The sequence below is a fragment of the Oncorhynchus mykiss genome, chromosome 19 (assembly GCF_013265735.2).
Source record: "Oncorhynchus mykiss isolate Arlee chromosome 19, USDA_OmykA_1.1, whole genome shotgun sequence".
NCBI classification, from domain to species: domain Eukaryota; kingdom Metazoa; phylum Chordata; class Actinopteri; order Salmoniformes; family Salmonidae; genus Oncorhynchus; species Oncorhynchus mykiss.
The window spans coordinates 17417397-17436515 of record NC_048583.1 but is presented as its reverse complement, the minus strand read 5'-3'; the positions used below and the strand labels follow the sequence as shown (position 1 = coordinate 17436515).

At 44.0% G+C, this 19119-nt stretch overlaps 2 protein-coding genes across 3 annotated transcripts; one reads left to right on the top strand and one right to left on the bottom strand.

The window, feature by feature from the left end:
* Positions 1–304: 304 nt before the first annotated feature.
* Positions 305–15703, top strand: LOC110497432 (cleavage and polyadenylation specificity factor subunit 6). Of its 2 annotated transcripts, XM_036954357.1 has the most exons (11): positions 308–747; positions 5239–5284; positions 5999–6201; positions 6577–6658; positions 7103–7387; positions 10070–10281; positions 10549–10584; positions 12531–12611; positions 12842–12955; positions 13477–13578; positions 13660–15703. In XM_036954357.1, exons 2-11 carry the CDS (start codon positions 5239–5241, stop codon positions 13753–13755), a joined length of 1257 nt encoding a protein of 418 aa, XP_036810252.1. In that variant the 5' UTR covers positions 308–747; the 3' UTR covers positions 13756–15703. The 2 variants fall into 2 exon arrangements, with proteins under 2 accessions (XP_036810253.1, XP_036810252.1); XM_036954358.1 differs by lacking the exon at positions 10549–10584 and having other exon boundaries at positions 305–747.
* A 754-nt stretch (positions 15704–16457) lies between these two features.
* Positions 16458–18828, bottom strand: LOC110497433 (transmembrane protein 109). Its single transcript, XM_021573536.2, has 3 exons — positions 18350–18828; positions 18021–18123; positions 16458–17273 (listed from the first exon to the last, which is right to left on the bottom strand). Exons 1-3 carry the CDS (start codon positions 18548–18550, stop codon positions 16915–16917), a joined length of 663 nt encoding a protein of 220 aa, XP_021429211.1. The 5' UTR covers positions 18551–18828; the 3' UTR covers positions 16458–16914.
* Positions 18829–19119: the final 291 nt, after the last annotated feature.

The window sequence follows — 19119 nt, the reverse complement described above, 5'->3', positions numbered from 1 at the left end:
CTAGATACATTTTCTCCTCCTGTATCTTCTAGACTCTTGCATCCCAAATGGCACTCTATTCCCTGTAATGCAGTACTTTTGGCCAGAGCAGTGCACTAAGAGGAACAGGGTGCCATTTGGGACTATCTTACTGATGAATCAATGTGGGAAGTCACGTGTGCCCTGGATGGGCTTCAGTGTTAATGCCGCGTTTAAGACAACTGGGGACTCGTGACATCAGTGATCTTCAGGTCGGAAAGTCGAAGCTCTAGAAAGAGGCCCGAGTTCCCGAGTTGTAATTCTGAGCGGGTTGACCTTTCAAATCGATTATTTCCAGTCGGAGCTCGTTTTTTTTTGTTCACAGTTGTTTTGAACCCACTAAAGTCGGAAGTCGTAGATTTCCTAGTTCCCAGTTACGAGTTCCCGGTAGATTTGAACGCGGCATAAATACGCGAGGAATTTCTGCTGCCTTGCTTGACCACACCCTCCTTCCTTGCTCCGGGCCTGCCCTGCCTCTTCCACCAATCCAATTGTTTCTTATGGACAGAAAAGAGCAGAGGCTCTGAGCTGTCCGATCAGGTCCATTGTCTGCCCGTCCGTCATTAGCAGCCTCAACACGCCCGTGCGTTTTTTTCCCACTAAACTCAGACTACCCTTTTAGTTCTATCATCTCCCGTCACTGCGTGAAGCTCCTCCCGGAAAATAGAGAGAGACACTGTTATGAGGAGAAAAACAGCTAAATAATCACCTGGATTCTTTCATATCAAGGTATGTCGCCTATCTATTTCTTCTGCATGCACAATAAGAAGTGTGTGTGAGATCCATGTTTACTGCTCAAAATGAAATGTTCCATTGTGGCTTTGTTTATTCAGCCTGTTTCTTTGCAACAGGCAATTGACACTCTGTAGGATTTACTTCAATTGCCTTGTTCGGTGATGTTTGTTTGGAATTTGCTTTGGAGATTCTTGTTATTTTTATTGCATCGTAATCCATGGTGTCTGGGCGCTTGCGTGCGAGTCTCCCTGTCTCGTGCAAGCTGGGTTGTGCGTGTGTGCATATTGTTTTGAGTCAGACTCGCTATCTCCCCGGTCACAGTGAACCGCACTATAGGCGTTAATGGCACAGTGCAGTCCAAAACGTGACAATCCTGTGTTTTATGTAAATGTGTTTCATTCCAAAACACTGCATATCCATGTTCAGAAATGTTGATTAAATACATTGTTTTTTTCACTATCTAATCATGGCATGGGGTTGTTCAATTAGACGTATTCGTTTAAAATCTCAATTGATAAAAAAAAAGTTACTTATTATTTGGTAAATATTTTCTTAGCTCCTCGTGAACTGCACTGTTGGTTAAGGGCTTTACACGGTAAGGTCAACACTTGTTGTATTCTGCGCATGTGACAAATTAAGTTTGATTTGAAATGTGACCTGTCCTCGCAGTGTAGGAACACCATCGAGATATTGTCGAGCTGCATCACAACCTGGTACAGCCACTCCACTCCAATGCCGCTGACACCCGACCCTCCCCCAATGGACATTTACCCTGCCTCCACCCCAATGGACATTTACCCTGCCTCCACCCCAATGGACATTTACCCTGCCTCCACCCCAATGGACATTTATCATTGTTACAGTTGTAAATAGTATAAATTATTACCTGCTGCCCATGTCCTGCGGACTTCCTACCCCTGCTATAATTTAGACTTTACCGTGTAATGCCCTTAACCAACAGTGCAGTTCACGAAGAGCTAAGAAAATATTGACCAAATAATAAAAAGTTAAAAAAACAAACCAAGTGATAGATTTTAAACGAATTGGCCAGAGCAGTGCACTAAGAGGAACAGGGTGCCATTTGGAACTCTGTCACTAATGAATCAATGTGGGAAGTCACGTGTGCCCTGGACGGGCTTCGCAGTGTTAATGCCGCGTTTAAGACAACTGGGAACTCGTGACATCAGTGATCTTCAGGTCGGAAAGTCGAAGCTCTAGAAAGAGTTCCCGAGTTGGAATTCCGAGCGGGTTGACCGTTCAAATCGATTTTTCAGTCGGAGCCCGTTTCTTTCCCGATTTCAGTTGTTTCGAACCCACTAAAGTCGGAATTCGTAGATTTCCTAGTTCCCAGTTACGAGTTCCCGGTAGATTTGAACGCGGAATAAATACTGTGAAAATTATAATAATCCCCTTTTTAGTGTAATAGCTATTTGAAAAGACAGTCTGATTTGGTGGGATGGAGTTTTGGCCTGCTTTGTGACATCACCAGGCGTCAAATTAGTTTATAGACCAATAAGAAAGGTCTATTAACTAGTATTTCCCTCCCTTCCCGTTGTCTCCAAACCTCTCTGCCAATTACAGCTAGTTTTCAATTTTACCCTCCCCACTCCAACCACTCCAAGACAGTCCTAGCAAAAATCTTGCTTGAGAAATGTCTCTTTGCTAAGAAGCTACTTTAAAAAAAAAATGTTTTTACCATTTACATTGAAAACAATAACAGTAAGATACTTAATTGTTACCCAGAAATGATTTGACATTGAGATAAAAACATCTGCATTGGACCTTTTTTAAAAGAGAGGCAAAAAAGTATTTAGTCAGCCACCAATTGTGCAAGTTCTCCCACTTAAAAAGATGAGAGGCCTGTAATTTTCATCATAGGTACACTTACACTATGACAGACAAAATGAGAAAAGAAATCCCAGAAAATCACATTGTAGGATTTTTAATGAATTTATTTGCAAATTATGGTGGAAAATAAGTATTTGCACAATTGGTGGCTGACAAAATACTTTTTTGCCCCACTGTATAAAATAGTAGACTTCCTTCATTCCTAGAAATCTGCTTGAATGTGGTTCTGGTTCATCATTGTTTGTTAGAATTTAAGCAACAACAAAAATCTATTGTCCCACTCCCAAAGTAAAAGCATCATTCTCTGTAGATTATACAGCCCCATGTGAACTGCTAGTTCTCTGCAGAGACTGCCACTACTAACTGTAGTTTTCTATGGATCCTCATCAGGTTGAGGCCATTTAACCTCTATGTGATCGCTAACGTGCGCTAATGGGATTAGCATGATGATTTTAAGTAACAAGAACATTTCCCAGGACATAGACATATCTGAAATGGGCAGAAAGATTAACAAGAATATAAGCTAACTGCCCTGTCCAGTTTACAGTAGCTATTACAGTGAAATAATATCATGCTATTGTTTGAGGAGAGTGCACAATTATGAACTTAAATGTATTGATAAATCAATTAGGCACATTTGGGCTGTCTTGATACATTTTGAACAGAAATGCAATGGTTCACTGGATCAGTCTAAAACGTTGCGCATTCACTGCTCCCATCTAGTGGCCAAAATCTAAAGATTCCTTAGATTCCTAAGTCACATATTGGCCTTTCTCTTGCATTTCAAAGATGATGGAAAAAAAAACGCATGTTTTTTTCTTTGTATTATCTTTTACCAGATCTAATGTGTTATATTCTCCTACATTAATTTCACATTTCCACAAACTTCAAAATGTTTCCTTTCAAATGGTATCAAGAATATGCATATCCTTGCTTCAGGTCCTGAGCTACAGGCAGTTAGATTTGGGGGGGGGGGGGAGAATGGTCCGATCCTTATCAAACGGTAATGCTTGTTTCCTAGTTTTTATAGATCATGCCGGAGAGATGCCCGAGGATAGGTTATACGTCATAATAAATCATTAATTTAAAATAAAATAAAAATACATATTATAAATTGCATGCGATGGTCTACAGGCCTGTGGAATGGTCGATGTAGCCTAATCATAGATATGATCAGAGTCTTTATAACATCTCTGTAATCATTTCAAGTGACTGATTATATTGCCCACCTTCGGTTTAGTGTGGCAATGATTAAAATACAGTTTCAGAAATTGTTTGATGGTTAGGCTACACAAAGGTATAAAACTATTATAGCGTATCACAGAGCCATATTGCCATAGAATCGCGAAATGTGAAGCATCGAATTCCACACTCACTCTCTCACTTCAGTAGCGAGCAAATTCCAGAGGATGTGGGTAAACTGTGTATTTTTCCACATTGGCTGTGCTGTGTATGGGAGAGGACTGTAAGCATTACAACAACAGGAAGGGTTGTACAATAAACTTTGTTCTGAGACATGACGGGGGGTAGCGGTGTGACCGGCCATGTTGTGTAACCTTTATTTAACTAGGCAAATCAGAGAAAGTTCTTATTTACAATGATGGTCTACACCGGGCAAACCCGGACGACGCTGGGCCAATTGTGCGCCGCCCTATAGGTCTCCCAATCACGGACGGTTGTGATTCGGGAGCCCACGTTACCTTGGTAACTCCATGGACCCCTAAGTGTCTCAGAGTAGGAATGCCGTGGATCTAGGATCAGTTATACTTTTTATAGTAAGAGGGGGGGGGTGATCATTTCAGTTTTACGATTTTTACTTTAACATTCCAAATTGTAAAGGTAAAGCTGCAAATAGCCTACATTATTTATCACTATTTGAGCTCCGTCGATTTGCATTATTTGCGCTCATCTCTAAATCTGAACTCATCATGAGGGTCTGCTGTTGCCCACAACGTTTTGGGGAAATGTATCTGAGGGCCTCCAGTTTCCCATCACTGCACTAGAAGAACTGCTTCTGACTCACATCGATGCCACACATGCTGTTTTCAAATGGATTAGTTGCTTTTTAAAGGCAGTCACACTTTGTGTTCCATGAAGTTTACTGATTACAATTCTATATTTCTTTTGGGGGGTGGGGGGGGGGGATTGATCCAAGGGCCTGCGGACCTCTAGTTGCCCGTCCCTGTTGCTCTTCACATCTTCTCCTGACCCACTAGAGACCTCATTTCCAGTCTGGACAGGCTGCGGCCAAAATGGCACCCTGTTCGCTATCAAATGCACGACTTTTGACCAGAGCCATGGTCAAAAGTAGTGCACTATTTAGGGAATCTGTGCCATTTGGGACGCAACCTCAGTCTCTAGTCTCCTCTATCCAGTACCAAAAGAGCCAAGACCAAACGGTGGGGTACACTGTCCTAACATGCCCCCCCCCCCCCCGGTTTTGTTGTGACTATTTAGATTGCACAGAAGACATTTTTTTGGTGTAGTTTTACTGTATAAATGATCAGCATCACTGTAAATTGGGGTTATTCTTTTATTTATTCATAATTTAGTTACTTTGGTGTTTGTCTGTCTTACACCCCCCCACAACCTGTTCATAACATCATTTATCATATTTCTTGTGATATGCCAATACAGATGATGTGGAGTCTTTGGATCCTGCTGGGCACTGTTCTCAGTGTGGGTGAGTTGGAGCTTCCTGTGTATTCCCATATATATATATATTTTTTTTAAAGAGAAAATAAAATAAATGAGAAATGACACAGGGGTGGAGAGGGGAGAAAGCTGGGAAGAATGACATAATGATTTTTAACCCGGTCCCCAGCCGGGAGTTGCGAGCGGGGAGTGTCACCAGCACTCCCGCTTTATTAGCTCTTTTACATTCCACTGAAAGGTCACGAACAAAACAAAAAAAAAAAAAAACATGTGAAAACACAGTTAATGGACAAATGATATTCGGTTGACATTTCAAGATGAATAGTCAGGAATGTTCAAAAGCACACTGCCGTGTTGGTAGGGCCCGTTACGGCTCCTGCACCACACCTTCCTACACCACCAACTGCATTAGGCAACAGCAGAAACCTAGGGCCCGTCACTAATGGCACCCTATTCCCTATATAGGGCACTACTTTTGACCACGGCCCATAGTGCACTTTTATAGTGAAGATAAGATGCCATTTGGGACAATGTCAGCAGATGCCAAGAATTTGTAGATGAAAGTTGTTTTTAAAAGGGTTTCAAGCTACATTATCTGTGTTTACCACGGCTTCAGATAATGTGGAGTAAAATGTGTTAATCCTCACTTCCACACACCCTTTTTCTCTCTCTCTCTCTATCCCCCTCCCCACTTTTGCTCTCATCCATATTCTCTCACTCACTCTCACTCTCTCGCACTCAGATGGCTACGTGGTGCCCGACCTGCACAAGCGTCTGTCCCACGGGCATCAGCTGAAGATCTACCTCCCGAAGAGCGCTGAGAAGCTGGAGTTCACCCCCGCTGCAGAGCCCCTGAAGACGTACCTGTACTGGGACCGTGGATCCCGGGCCACCAGAGGAAAGGTGTCTGGGACAGGAACCGACAGGAGCTGGTATCTGGACAAAGTGAGTGACTGTCTCTTTAATTGTCTACAAATTCCCCCCCCCCCCCCCCCCCCCCCCCCCCCCCCCCCCCCCCCCCCCCCCCCCCCCCCCCCCCCCCCGGGGACAATAAAGTATATCAACTCGGATCATACCAGAGGTCATTAAGCGGGGATTTGAGGAGATGGTATCCTACTTCTAACAAAACTCACCACTTGGTTTTGACCGGTACTGTTAATATTACTTAACACCCGTCCCGTCCCAGCAATGCACCTACCATCCTCTACCTCTTCATTTCATATATTATTTAAACATTTTTGTGAAGAGATTTTAAATGCACTTATAAATAAAGTTTGATTTTATCATCCCTGTTAAGTGTTTGACCTTTGCCCCCTGAAGGTGACTTACAAGGACCAGGGGACCTATGTCCAGAGAGACTACTGGAACAAGGAGATCTCCTCGCTCAAAGTGGCTGTGACCAGTGAGTGCTTTGCATGTTGTTTAAAGGGACATTTCGGGATTTTGGCACGAAGCCCTTCATCCTACTTCCACAGAGTCCGATGAACTCATGGATACCATTTTTATGTCTCTGCTTAAGTTTGAAGGAAGTTGCTAACTAGCGTTAGCGCAATGACTGGAAGTCTATAGGAACAGCTCGCATGCTCTAGAGCTAGTTAGCATTGGCTTGCAAAACTACCTCTAATGTCCTTCATAAATGGAATCCACGAGTTCATCTGACCCTGGGACTATGGCTATCCCTTTAATTAGATAGCCATAACAATTACTTTGTTATTGTCTTGGCCTTTTGTCTCTCTTTCTCTCACTCTCTCTCACCCACCCCCCTCTCTCAACCTTTCATGTACACCCTCCTCCCCTCTTTTTCTCACCCTTTTCCCCTAATGCAACATGTTCTTCCTTTTCTCAGCCAGGCGTGTGTACACGAAGTGCGTGGTGGGCGAGGAACTCCACATCTCATTGGAGGGCATCAACCAGGCCGACGCCACGCTCTCCTTCTCGGGCGCCAACGTCAACGTCACCCTGGTGCATGATGGGGCAGTGGTGGCCCAGGACCTCCCGGACTATTGGAACCGGGTCAAGACCCTTTCCACCAAGATCAGCATCCAGAACGTCAACACCTCGGACGTGGGCTACTACATGCTGAAGGACACGCGAGACCGGGTGGTCGCCATCGTCAGGATGGAACTCACAGGTTGTGGTTTCGCTGTGTTGCCATAGATTGTTAGTTAGCTCTGCAGCGTTACTCACTTCTACTGAGTTATCGTGAGTGTGTTGGGAGGGATACTACTTCACTCCAAACCTTGGTCCTGCGTTCCAAATCATGAAAAAAAAAAAATTCTAGTTATTTGTCACATGCTTCTTAAAACAACAGGTGTAGGACTGGTGAAATGCTTAGTTACGGGCCCTTCCCAACAATGCAAAATAAAAAATAATAATAAATAACGAGGAATAAATACAATGAGTAATGATAACATAGCTATATACACAGAGTACCAATACCCAGTTGATGAGCAGGGGTATGAGGTAATAAGGCTGTAACGTAACACGCCTTATTCTTACAATTGTCTAAATAAATCATCCTCATTACTTTACAGACAAAACCCCATAATGTCAAAGCGAAGACAAGTTTTTAGAAGCTTTTGTAAAATACAGAAATATTAAGCTCAGGTGCATCCTGTTTCCATTGATCATCCTTGAGATGTTTCTACAACTTGATTGGAGTCCACCTGTGGTAAATTCAATTGATTGGACATGATTTTGAAAAGGCACGAACGTGTCTCTATGGTCCCACAGTTGAAAGTACATGTCAGAGAAAAAACCAAGCCACGAAGGTCCATATCGGAATTGTCTCTAGAGCTCCGAGACAGGATTATCGAGGCCCAGATCTGGGGAAGGGTACCAAAAAAATGTATTCAGCATTGAAGGTCCCCAAGAACACAGTGGCCTCCATCTTTCTTAAATGGAAGAAGTTTGGACCCACCAAGTCTTCCGTTACAGGAATTCTGTAACGTAACAAAATGTGGGAAAAAGTCGAGGTCTGACTATTTTGCGACTGCACTGTACATATACAGTGGGGAGAACAAGTATTTGATACACTGCCGATTTTGCAGGTTTTCCTACTTACAAAGCATGTAGAGGTCTGTAATTTTTTATCATGGGTACACTTCAACTGTGAGAGATGACATCTAAAACAAAAATCCAGAAAATCACATTTGTATGATTTTAAAAGTAATTCATTTGCATTTTATTTCATGACATAAGTATTTGATACATCAGAAAAGCAGAACTTAATATTTGGTACAGAAACCTTTGTTTGCAATTACAGGGATCATACGTTTCCTGTAGTTCTTGACCAGGTTTGCACACACTGCAGCAGGGATTTTGGCCCACTCCTCCATACAGACCTTCCCCAGATCCTTCAGGTTTCGGGGCTGTCGCTGGGCAATACGAACTTTCAGCTCCCTCCAAAGATTTTCTATTGGGTTCAGGTCTGGAGACTGGCTAGGCCACTCCAGGACCTTGAGATGCTTCTTACGGAGCCACTCCTTAGTTGCCCTGGCTGTGTGTTTTGGGTCGTTGTCATGCTGGAAGACCCAGCCATGACCCATCTTCAATGCTCTTAATGATTCCTCCTCTGGATCATCCAGATGGTCATTGGCAAACTTCAGACGGGCCTGGACATGCGTTGGCTTGAGCAGGGGGACCTTGCGTGCCCTGCAGGATTTTAATCCATGACGGCGTGGTGTTACTAATGGTCTTCTTTGAGACTGTGGTCCCAGCTCTCTTCAGGTCAGTGACCAGGTCCCTTACCTTCCTCATGATCATTGATGCCCCACGAGGTGAGATCTTGCATGGAGCCCCAGACTGAGGGTGATTGACCGTCATCTTGAACTTCTTCCATTTTCTAATAATTGTGCCAACAGTTGTTTCCTTCTCACCAAGCTGCTTGCCTATTGCCCTGCAGCCCATCCCAGCCTTGTGCAGGTCTACAATTGTATCCCTGATGTCTTTACACAGCTCTCTGGTCTTGGCCATTGTGGAGAGGTTGGAGTCTGTTTGAGTGTGTGGACAGATTATATTCCGTCTCTAATGATTGAAGTGTACCTATGATAAAAAAAATACAGACCTCTACATGGTTTGTAAGTAGGAAACACTGCCGATTTTGCAGGTTATCAAATACTTGTTCTCCCCACTGTAGATAGGAGTAAAGTGACTAGGCCACAGGATAGATAATTAACAGTAGCCGCAGCATATGTAATAAGCACCCCATGGCACCCTATTTGGTACACTGGGCTCTGGTCAAAACTAGTCCACAAATATCCAAGTATGCTTAGTGCATAGTGTAAGTAGTAACAAGTCCGATAGATACAAACTGGTGCTGTATAGAGAGAGACAAGTGGTGTTGGCTGCATAGAATTCTTAGAATTAAATTACCTCTGTTAGGTCATGTTGAAGTTCGAGTAGGTCATGGAAATAGACACAGCATCAGGATCCCTTCCCAATGGTCTGGTATACTGGCCCTTCGTTCCAAATGGCACACTATTCCTGATATAGTGCACTACTTTTGACCAGGGCCCATAGTGGAATAGGGTGCCATTCGGGATACACATTGTTTGGCTCGCAGCTCATATGTCCCTGTTTGTCACTAATTAGTTGGTTATTTGTAGGACTACAGGGCTGCTCAGTAAGCTATGGGGTAGTGGGAAAGAGGGGGGTGGGGTGAGGGGGGATAGAATACAACATGCATAGAGTGAAACATATGTCGCCTGTCAATCACTCCCTCCTGTTCCCCTTACGGCTTTGCAATGTCTCTCAAATTAACTTCCCCGACTCGCTCCTTCTGCATCTCTCTCCCTCTCCTCCCTCCCTCCAGACAAACATGAGAGTGAAGCAGGCAACCCCCTCATGGCCCTCCTCCTCCTGCTTGGTATCCCCGCCAGTATCTGTTTCTGTTGCCGGAAGAGGATCTTCAAGAACAAATCCCCCGACACCACCGCCATCCAACTGGACAACCCCGAGACTCTGCACCCCCCTCCCGGCTACAACATGCCCGGAGGAGGGGTGTCCCCTGGACCTGGTGTGCCGGTGAGGGATAGTTAGATGGTGGCTTGGCTACGAAATGGCACCCGATTCTCGCCATAGGTCTCCGGTCAAAACTAGTTCACTCGGGAATATGGTTCTGTTTGGGACAAATCCCATTTAGAAGTTGCCCTTTAGGTTCCTCCCTCTAATCGGTCTCTCCTCGTCTCCCATGCTGCACTACTATAATAATGACATTGTTGCAGTAACTCGTGGTGTTTTGTAGTTGAGCGGTAATAACGTGACGAGTTTTATTTTCTGTGGTTATTGCAGACGTTCTATCATGGCCCAGGTCCAGATCCTAACATGGTACATTATCCATTTATTCTTTATACACTTAACTACATACTGTGGTGTGTTGGTTTGTGCATGCCTTGTGTTTTATGTCATTGGAATAGATAGTCGTGGCCAAAAGTTTTGAGAATGACACATTTTCACAAAGTCTGTTGCCTCTGTGTCTTTAGATATTTTTGTCAGATGTTACTATGGAATATTGAAGTATAATTACAAGCATTTCGTAAGCGTCAAAGGCTTTTATTGACAATTGCATGAAGTTGATGCAAAGAGTCAATATTTGCAGTGTTGACCCTTCTTTTTCAAGACCTCTGCAATCCGCCCTGGCATGCTGTCAATTAACTTCTGGGCCACATCCTGACTGATGGCAGCCCATTCTTGCATAATCAATGCTTGGAGTTTGTCAGAATTTGTGGGTTTTTGTTTGTCCACCCGCCCCTTGAGGATTGACCACAAGTTCTCAATGGGATTAAGGTCTGGGGAGTTTCCTGACCATGGACCCAGAATATCTATGTTTTGTTCCCCGAGCCACTTAGTTATCACTTTTGCCTTATGGCAAGGTGCTCCATCATGCTGGAAAAGACACTGTTCGTCACCAAACTGTTCCTGGATGGTTGGGAGAAGTTGCTCTCGGAGGATGTGTTGGTACCATTCTTTATTCATGGCTGTGTTCTTAGGCAAAATTGTGAGTGAGCCCACGCCCTTGGCTGAGAAGCAACCACACACATGGTCTCAGGATGCTTTACTGTTGGCATGACACAGGACTGATGGTAGCGCTCACCTTGTCTTCTCCGGACAAGCTTTTTTCCGGATGCCCCAAACAATCGGAAAGGGGATTCATCAGAGAAAATGACTTTACCCCAGTCCTCAGCAGACCAATCCATGTACCTTTTGCAGAATATCAGTCTGTCTCTGATGTTTTTCCTGGAGAGAAGTGGCTTCTTTGCTGCCCTTGACACCAGGCCATCCTCAAAGTCTTTGCCTCACTGTGCGTGCAGATGCACTCTCACCCGCTTGCTGCCATTCCTGAGCAAGCTCTGTACTGGTGGTGCCCCGATCCCGCAGCTGAATCAACTTTAGGAGACGGTCCTGATGCTTGCTGGACATTCTTGGGCGCCCTGGAGCCTTCTTCACAACAATTGAACAGCTCTCCTTGAAGTTCTTGATGATCCGATAAATGGTTGATTTAGGTGCAATCTTACTGGCAGCAATATCCTTGCCTGTGAAGCCCTTTTTGTGCAAAGCAATGATGACTGCATGTGTTTTCTTGTAGGTAACCATGGCTGACAAAGGAAGAACAATGATTCCAAGAACCACCCTCCTTTTGAAGCTTTCAGTCTGTTATTGAAACTCAATCAGCATGACAGAGTGATCTCCAGCCTTGTCCTCCTCAACACTCACACCGGTGTTAATGAGAGAATCACTGACATGATGTCAGCTGATCCTTTTGTGGCAGGGCTGAAATGCAGTGGAAATGTTTTTGGGGGATTCAGTTCATTTGCATGGCAGAGGGACTTTGCAATTAATTGCAATTCATCTGATCACTCTTCATAACATTCTGGAGTATATGCAAATTGCCATCATACAAACTGAGGCAGCAGACTTTGTGAGAATTAATATTTGTGTCATTCTCAACTTTTGGCCACGCCTCTGTCGTTTTCTTATCTTTGTCTTGTCATGAACCATAATGTGAGTATATAAGTCCTTCTATCTAACTTTGGGAACTGTGGTTGTCCATGTTAGTATCTGTTTATGTAGAGTACTTGTATGAGTATATCGCATATAGTATTCAATTCAAAATACTTGATTTATGCCACGAGGGTTAATTGTGTAGGCAGGAGTGCAGATACGTAAAAAATAGCATCCAAGAACATACAACATAATCACAACTACACAACACCAATAGTGTTTGAGTATGTTTGAGTCCCTCTGTTTTTACTGTGGTGCTCCTCCATGTACAGGGAGGTTACCCTCAGGTTTACCCTCCCCCCAACCCTGGGATGCCAGACCAGCCTCAATGGACCGGACCCCCACCTCAACCAGTGAGTCCATCCATCTCTCCTCCATTATGTTTCTCTCTGTGAGTCCACCCATCTCTTCATTATATCAGCGGTTGGTATGGTTGTTAGTGAACCCTCATAATCCCCCCCCCCCCCCCCCCCCCCCCCCCCCCCCCCCCCCCCCCCCCCCCCCCCCCCCCCCGTCAGGTGTGAAACTCCTCGGGAGAAGAAACAAAAAGAGTGTGACAGTGTTTTGTTGTGGTTTGTTTCAGTGCTTCAACTCAGGCTACCCCTCCCAGGACCCTTTGTACCCCCCTGCCCAGCCCCCACAGTGGACTGGCCCACCACCCAACCAGCCACAGTACAACCCTGGTGCTCCTCCGATGGTAGGGATTTATACTCTACAATCTTAGAAAAAAGGGGTTCCAAAAGGGTTCTTTGGCTGTCCCCATACAAGAGTCCTTTTTGGTTTCAGGTAGAACCCTTTTGCATTCCATGTATAACCCTCTGTAGAAAGGGTTCTACCTGGAACCAAAAAGGATTATCCTATTAGGACAGTCAAAGAACCCTTCAAGGTTCTACATAGAAAAAAACATGTACTGTTCTATTCCACTCTGCTAGTCAACCCTATTCGATTCTATACAACTCTATAAATCAGCCCCTACTCCTCTTCCCCCTGTTCTACGATCTAACTGTGCCTGACCACTAACAGTAGAGTGGGCCACCTAAGCAGTACCCTGTGGCGCCGATGGTATATCTCTACTTAACCGTTGCATAGTGTCTTTTCTCACTCCACTTCCCTCTTTTCCTTTGTGGCTGTCATATTCCACTCTGGTTTTGATCCTTCTCATCTCAGAGTGTAGTTAGTGTGTGTGTGTGGAAGCTTGCGTAACTGTGTGTGTTTCAGGGGTATGCGCCGGTGATGTACAGTGCCCCCTCAGGGAAGGAGGAGATAAAGATGGAGAACATGTCTCCTGCTGATCCCCTCCTTGCCCATCCACCACCCCAGGTCAGTACTCACTCACTCTCTCATACACACACACACTCATACACACACCTTCTGACATTGTTCCTCCCTCCTCCCCCCCAGGTCCCCCCGCCCACCTCTGAAGCTCTGCACTCCGCAGACGGAGCCTTCCAGTTCAACATCGACACAGGAAAAAACGCCCCCACCAACTTCCTGTAGAACGCCTGTCATCGGTCCAATCAGGAGCGGCCTTAGTAATGTTGCCACGGCTCCCGAATACGGTTCAATGGCTTCCTTTGCTCATCTCCTTGACTGTGACCACTTCTATAAATGGGGAGAGATAGCAGAGGAAGCAGTATGTCGTAGATGTAACTGTGACCTAGACATTGCCCCTCAAATCACCTATCTATCCTTTTCTGGTGAGTGTTATACTGTTTTCTGACATTATACTGTTTTCTGACATAAGACGGTCCCCATACATTTATACATTTATACATTTAAAAATGCATATTTAGGTTACCCCCGTTAAACCATGGGGCCCGTTTGCGATTCAAACTAGGGAGGTGTTAAACAATGGAAGTGTTAATGAATTTCCCTGCAAAAAGACAGATCTATTCTCACAGATACCGTTTTTCTTTTTGGTTACAGGGTCTGTGAAAAAACAGGTTTCATTACTAGCTCTCTTTTTTTAAATGTACCCATGTTTTTTTTTTTTTTACTCCCTACACCTTTCACGTATACAAAAACGAAAGTAACCAAATTTAAAAGTTTTTTTTTTTTTTTTTTGTCTCTGTGTAAATGGGATATTAGTGAAGGAAAGGAGATCATTTAAAATGACTATTTCCTGTATAGCTGTGATGAAGTCAGTCAAAATGTCTGGGTGGGGGGGAAAACATGTCAAACTGAATCAGAGGCCATGATCCCCACCCTTCTCCAGAAGTGTGCACTGATCCACTCCCTCTAATGCATTTAAGCATTGGATTGGTGCAAAAAATTGTCTTGAGGGAGTTTCCACCATATTCCCAGTCCATTTATTTTTAGAAGGGGAGTGTACAAGAGAATTGGAATGTAGCCAGTGTGTAGCCCATAGAGAATGATATAGAGGCCTCTAGTGGCCAAAAGGCAGTATTGGCATGGGCAGCGCCATTGAGGGCTTCCACCAATTTAATGTATGGCATCTATCAAACACTGGTTGTGTTCCCCTGCGGAGACGCTGCATGCATCAACCAATGGTTGCGTGCCACGTCATTGGCTGTGCAGTCGTGCACAGTCGAACATGTGGTTAGCTGATACGTAAAATAGCTATCCAAGAGTTGTAAGATCTGGCATTCGTCAGCCATGTCTGAGGAGAGGAACACAACCGATAACTGCCTTTCAGGGTTCTACTGGAACCAAAAATAGGGACAGCCGAAGAACCTTTTTGGAAATGTTTTTTTTAAGTGTATCAGAACCCACATCACTCCTAATCATACATTCAGAAGGTGCTAGGACAACTCATCATCCACTCGGTAGACCAAGCAAAGCTCTCCGCCAGTCAGGTAGCCACTTCCTGTTGTGTATATTTAAAGTGTGTATGTGTGTGTATATCCTATCTATCTATATATGCAAATACGATCAGAAATGCCTTTACTTCCCAAAGTATAGCCATTTTTCATTATATGCATGGTGTATCATTTTAGTTCTACATATGAAACTGCTGTCATTTCAACAGGGTGGGCATGTAGCGTCAAATAACTTATTAATACACTGGGAGGGCGCTATTTTATTAAGATGTTATACATTGTCTGCATCCCCCTTAAAAGTAGTGTACTATAGGGTGCCATTTGCAACACATATCATCTTGGTTTAAAAGGCTCATTTTGGTATTTAAACATAAAATCCTATTCGTCTCTTAAATAATGAAGCACTCCTGAAGGTTTTACAGACAGTTTGAGCGGATCACTTTTGTTAAGTTGGTGGCCACCACCTTTCAAAGTGTGATCCCATTATGGGGATAAAAATGATCCCACTTGTGCCTACATGTCAACTGCATGAACTTTGCAAAAAAAAGGTCATGAAGTTTTGACTGCAAGTTTCTGCAGTTGCTCTTCACCAACTTCCTCCTGCAGCCATCACCTGCATTGTGGGAGGCTCTATTGTCAACCAATCACTAGGATGTTTTTGTTTGACCCACACGAACGTGACCAAAGACATAACTGAAACAGGAACCAACTTTGCCTTGATTTATGTATACAGTGGATATATACAAAATGAATGTGATACGAGTCTCTCATTGTTTGTACAATGTACACACGCATGATTTCAAATTATGATCATGTGATATGGGAGTTGGAGACATGATTATTTGAACGTTACAAATAAATACTTTTATAACAATGGCAACACTGCTATGTTCGTCTGAGATTTGGTACAAAACCACGTGCCCAAAATTTTGGCTGTCGCAGTTGCTCCTTCCCCGATTTCACTCCTCAAATTTCATCTAGTCGTTTGCTTAAGCCTTATCACGCAAACGCATCCAGTGCCTTCTTGTCCTGGGGTGTATTCATAAGTGCACAATGAAGCAAACAGTAACCTTTTGGGACAAATTCAGTTAGTCCCTACCCGTTTCAACCTATTTGCTTCCGTTGGGTACATTCATTAGGAACCTCTGGTCAGGTCAGGAGGTGAGAAATGTATTTTACATGATTATATTCAGGGAGAGGTCATTTCCAGACCATGTAACCAGAACAGTAAAAACTCCTGGCCCTAGTTGGTCAAGGGATAATCTCAATTGGAGAAGGGCAGATAAGAAGGCCTCTTGATTACGCTTAAACTTTTGGAGTTACTTTTAAAACGTTCTTCCCAAAACTGCTTTTCTCACCAACTGTCTCATCCCCCTACACCCAACACGCTTTAAAAGGAATGGACAGATCTCAAATGTAGGTAATAGGAAGTATGCATCCGTTTTGTTTTATTTGAGAACTTGTTTGTGTTGTATGCTGCCATAACTGGAAAGGCACGAGAATGAAAGGTGATCTGTGTAGACATGAAGAAAATATGATTTCCAATGCCATATCGTTAGACCTTATGGAATGTTTAGTGTTTCTATTCTGTGAATATCAAAAGCATTTATTGTAGAACAGTCTGTAGGACATGCATATGTCCACCTCAATAAACAAGACACAATACTCTGTCTGTTTCCTTTAAAACAAGCTAATCATATTTGCTGTCAATTCTGTTTCACACACAAATTAAGATCTTTATGAAAAAGGCAAAGTGCTTCATTATGCAAAACAATATTTTTTTTTAAACAAAACTTTATGTACAACGTCCTTGTTACGATCCTTGACCTAGGTTAATGTACAAAACAAGGCCTTTCAGTTCCCATCCATCCACCCCTCACTTGTCTTTCCTCCTCTCCATTTCTCTCACTCGTCTCTCTAGCACCCTCACTTGATCCTCCAGGTAGGTGTTGTCGCCACCGGTGCCAGAATGCCCGATACCCAATAGGACGCAGACGCTCACCAGGCCGGCCAATCGCAGCGCCGTAGTCTCCGTTCCAGCACTGCTGTCACTTAGGATTAGGCAAAACAGTCCTAAAACCACACCCAGTTTCAGTAGCCACAGGACCCGCCTCAGAGTGGACGCCACCAATCGGAAGGCCAGGGACAGCAGCCAGTAGCCAATGAGAGCCAGCAGAAGCCACTGACCGATATAGACCACAGCATCTGGGGTGATACTGTTAACAGGCATTTCAACTGGAGGAGAGAAAGAAATAGATACATGATATTAGTGCATTTTCTGGCCTAGCAATCTTAAAATGCTCCCTTTACTTGTCTCCATTCCAAGACTTGGCAAAATGTGGTTTTAGTATGTTGCTATGTAATTATTGTACCGGTAGTTATAGTCAAAGCCTAGTAGGTTACTGTTGGCAATGTGGAGAAAAAGGTTTCCCCGTCTGGCGCACACACCTAATCCAGGGCATGTCTGCCAGTGGGTAAAGGGCTCCCTTGGCAGGTCAGACTTTCATCCGGTTTTGTGTTGTGTGTCTACAGAGAACAGTTACAGTAAGTGACAATGTGAGTGTACCATTGCTCTGTATATGGGTTGTGTGTTGATGTTGCACGATGTGGGATCAATCAATAGAATGACTTATTTGAAATTATTATTTTTGTATTGACAACTGTCTGTTCCATTATTGAATAGTGCACCGGTTATCAGCCCTGGTCCCAGGGAGCCACTGGTTGTGCAGGTTTTTTGCTCCAGCCCCGCTCTAACACACACGATCCAACTAGTCAACTGCTCATCGAGACATTGATTTGGTGTGTTAGTGCTGGGCTGAAACAAAAGCCTGCACGTTTATTTAGCTCTCTGGGAACAGTGTTGGTGACTGACTAGAGTATTGCAATAGCTTTCTGGGCCTGTATTCCTAAAGTGGGAATAGGAGTGTTGATCTAACATCTGTTTTGCCTTTAATATTATAAGGAATGATCCCAGCTGTTTACCATCAACTCCTGCTGCCATCAGGAACTGGGCGAGGTACTTCATAACCACATTCACTCCACTGGCCGCTGCCTCAGCCAGATACTTGACGACCTGAAAGAAACACTGATAGGAGGGTCGAGAGAGTTGAGAGGGTTCTGTTTGAGGCAAACACATGGGTCACTAAATCCGGAACTAAAACAAGCGTGCATAAGGGTTCCCGTATATGGTCGACTTGTTACTACTTGCACCTACCTAATTCGAAAAAAGAACTGACATCATTAGACTAAGAATTTATGATTCGGACTACTGTTAAATCTAAACTTAGAGCCGGCTATTCTTTGTTCCTCACCTTCTGTGCATTTTCAACGGACCTTGCCCCGAGAAGGTGGACCAGGTAACCGTGCGCCTCCTCGGACAAATCCGTGAGCGTCTCCCGGAGGACTTGCATCATTCCCGGGGAATAGTTGAATGACTTCTCGAAGCGACTATTTTCTCCCGAACAAGAAACTACCACCCTGCTCAGCACACACACGACGAAACACACTTTCATTTTGTTCAGACGCCTTACGTAAAGTCAAACAATAAAGTAAAAAAAACATCCAACGTCTTTAAATTTAGTTGAATATGGTTTCACTGCAAAAAATATATGCTACAACAATCTAAACCGGCCACTTTACGGACAGGAACATATTGGCTACAATGTAGCCTATGTCTTACATATGGCAAGAAAAAAAAGTCAGTTTCTAACGGAAGTTTCCAGGATATAGTAAGTAGGCAGGCCAACTCAAAACGTACTGCAGTAGTTGCGTTGCCTTTCTTCTTCATCTTAAGTTTTATTGGCGAATCGCAATTAACTGACAAGCGCATACACCGCCACCTACTGTACTGGAGTGTGAAGACCTACCTATGCCACGATATTCTCTTAACCAACCCCGGATTTCTAATAAAATAACTCCGTACAAACCTCACTACTCCCATCACCCCCACCCCAAATACCACCCACTCCCGTCCAACCTCTGACCCTGTCAAACAACCTACACACATTCCACAAAATGGAATGTTCAACCGTTTCCTCTACCGTATAGCCATTACACATTCCAGTACCATGTTACCCTATCA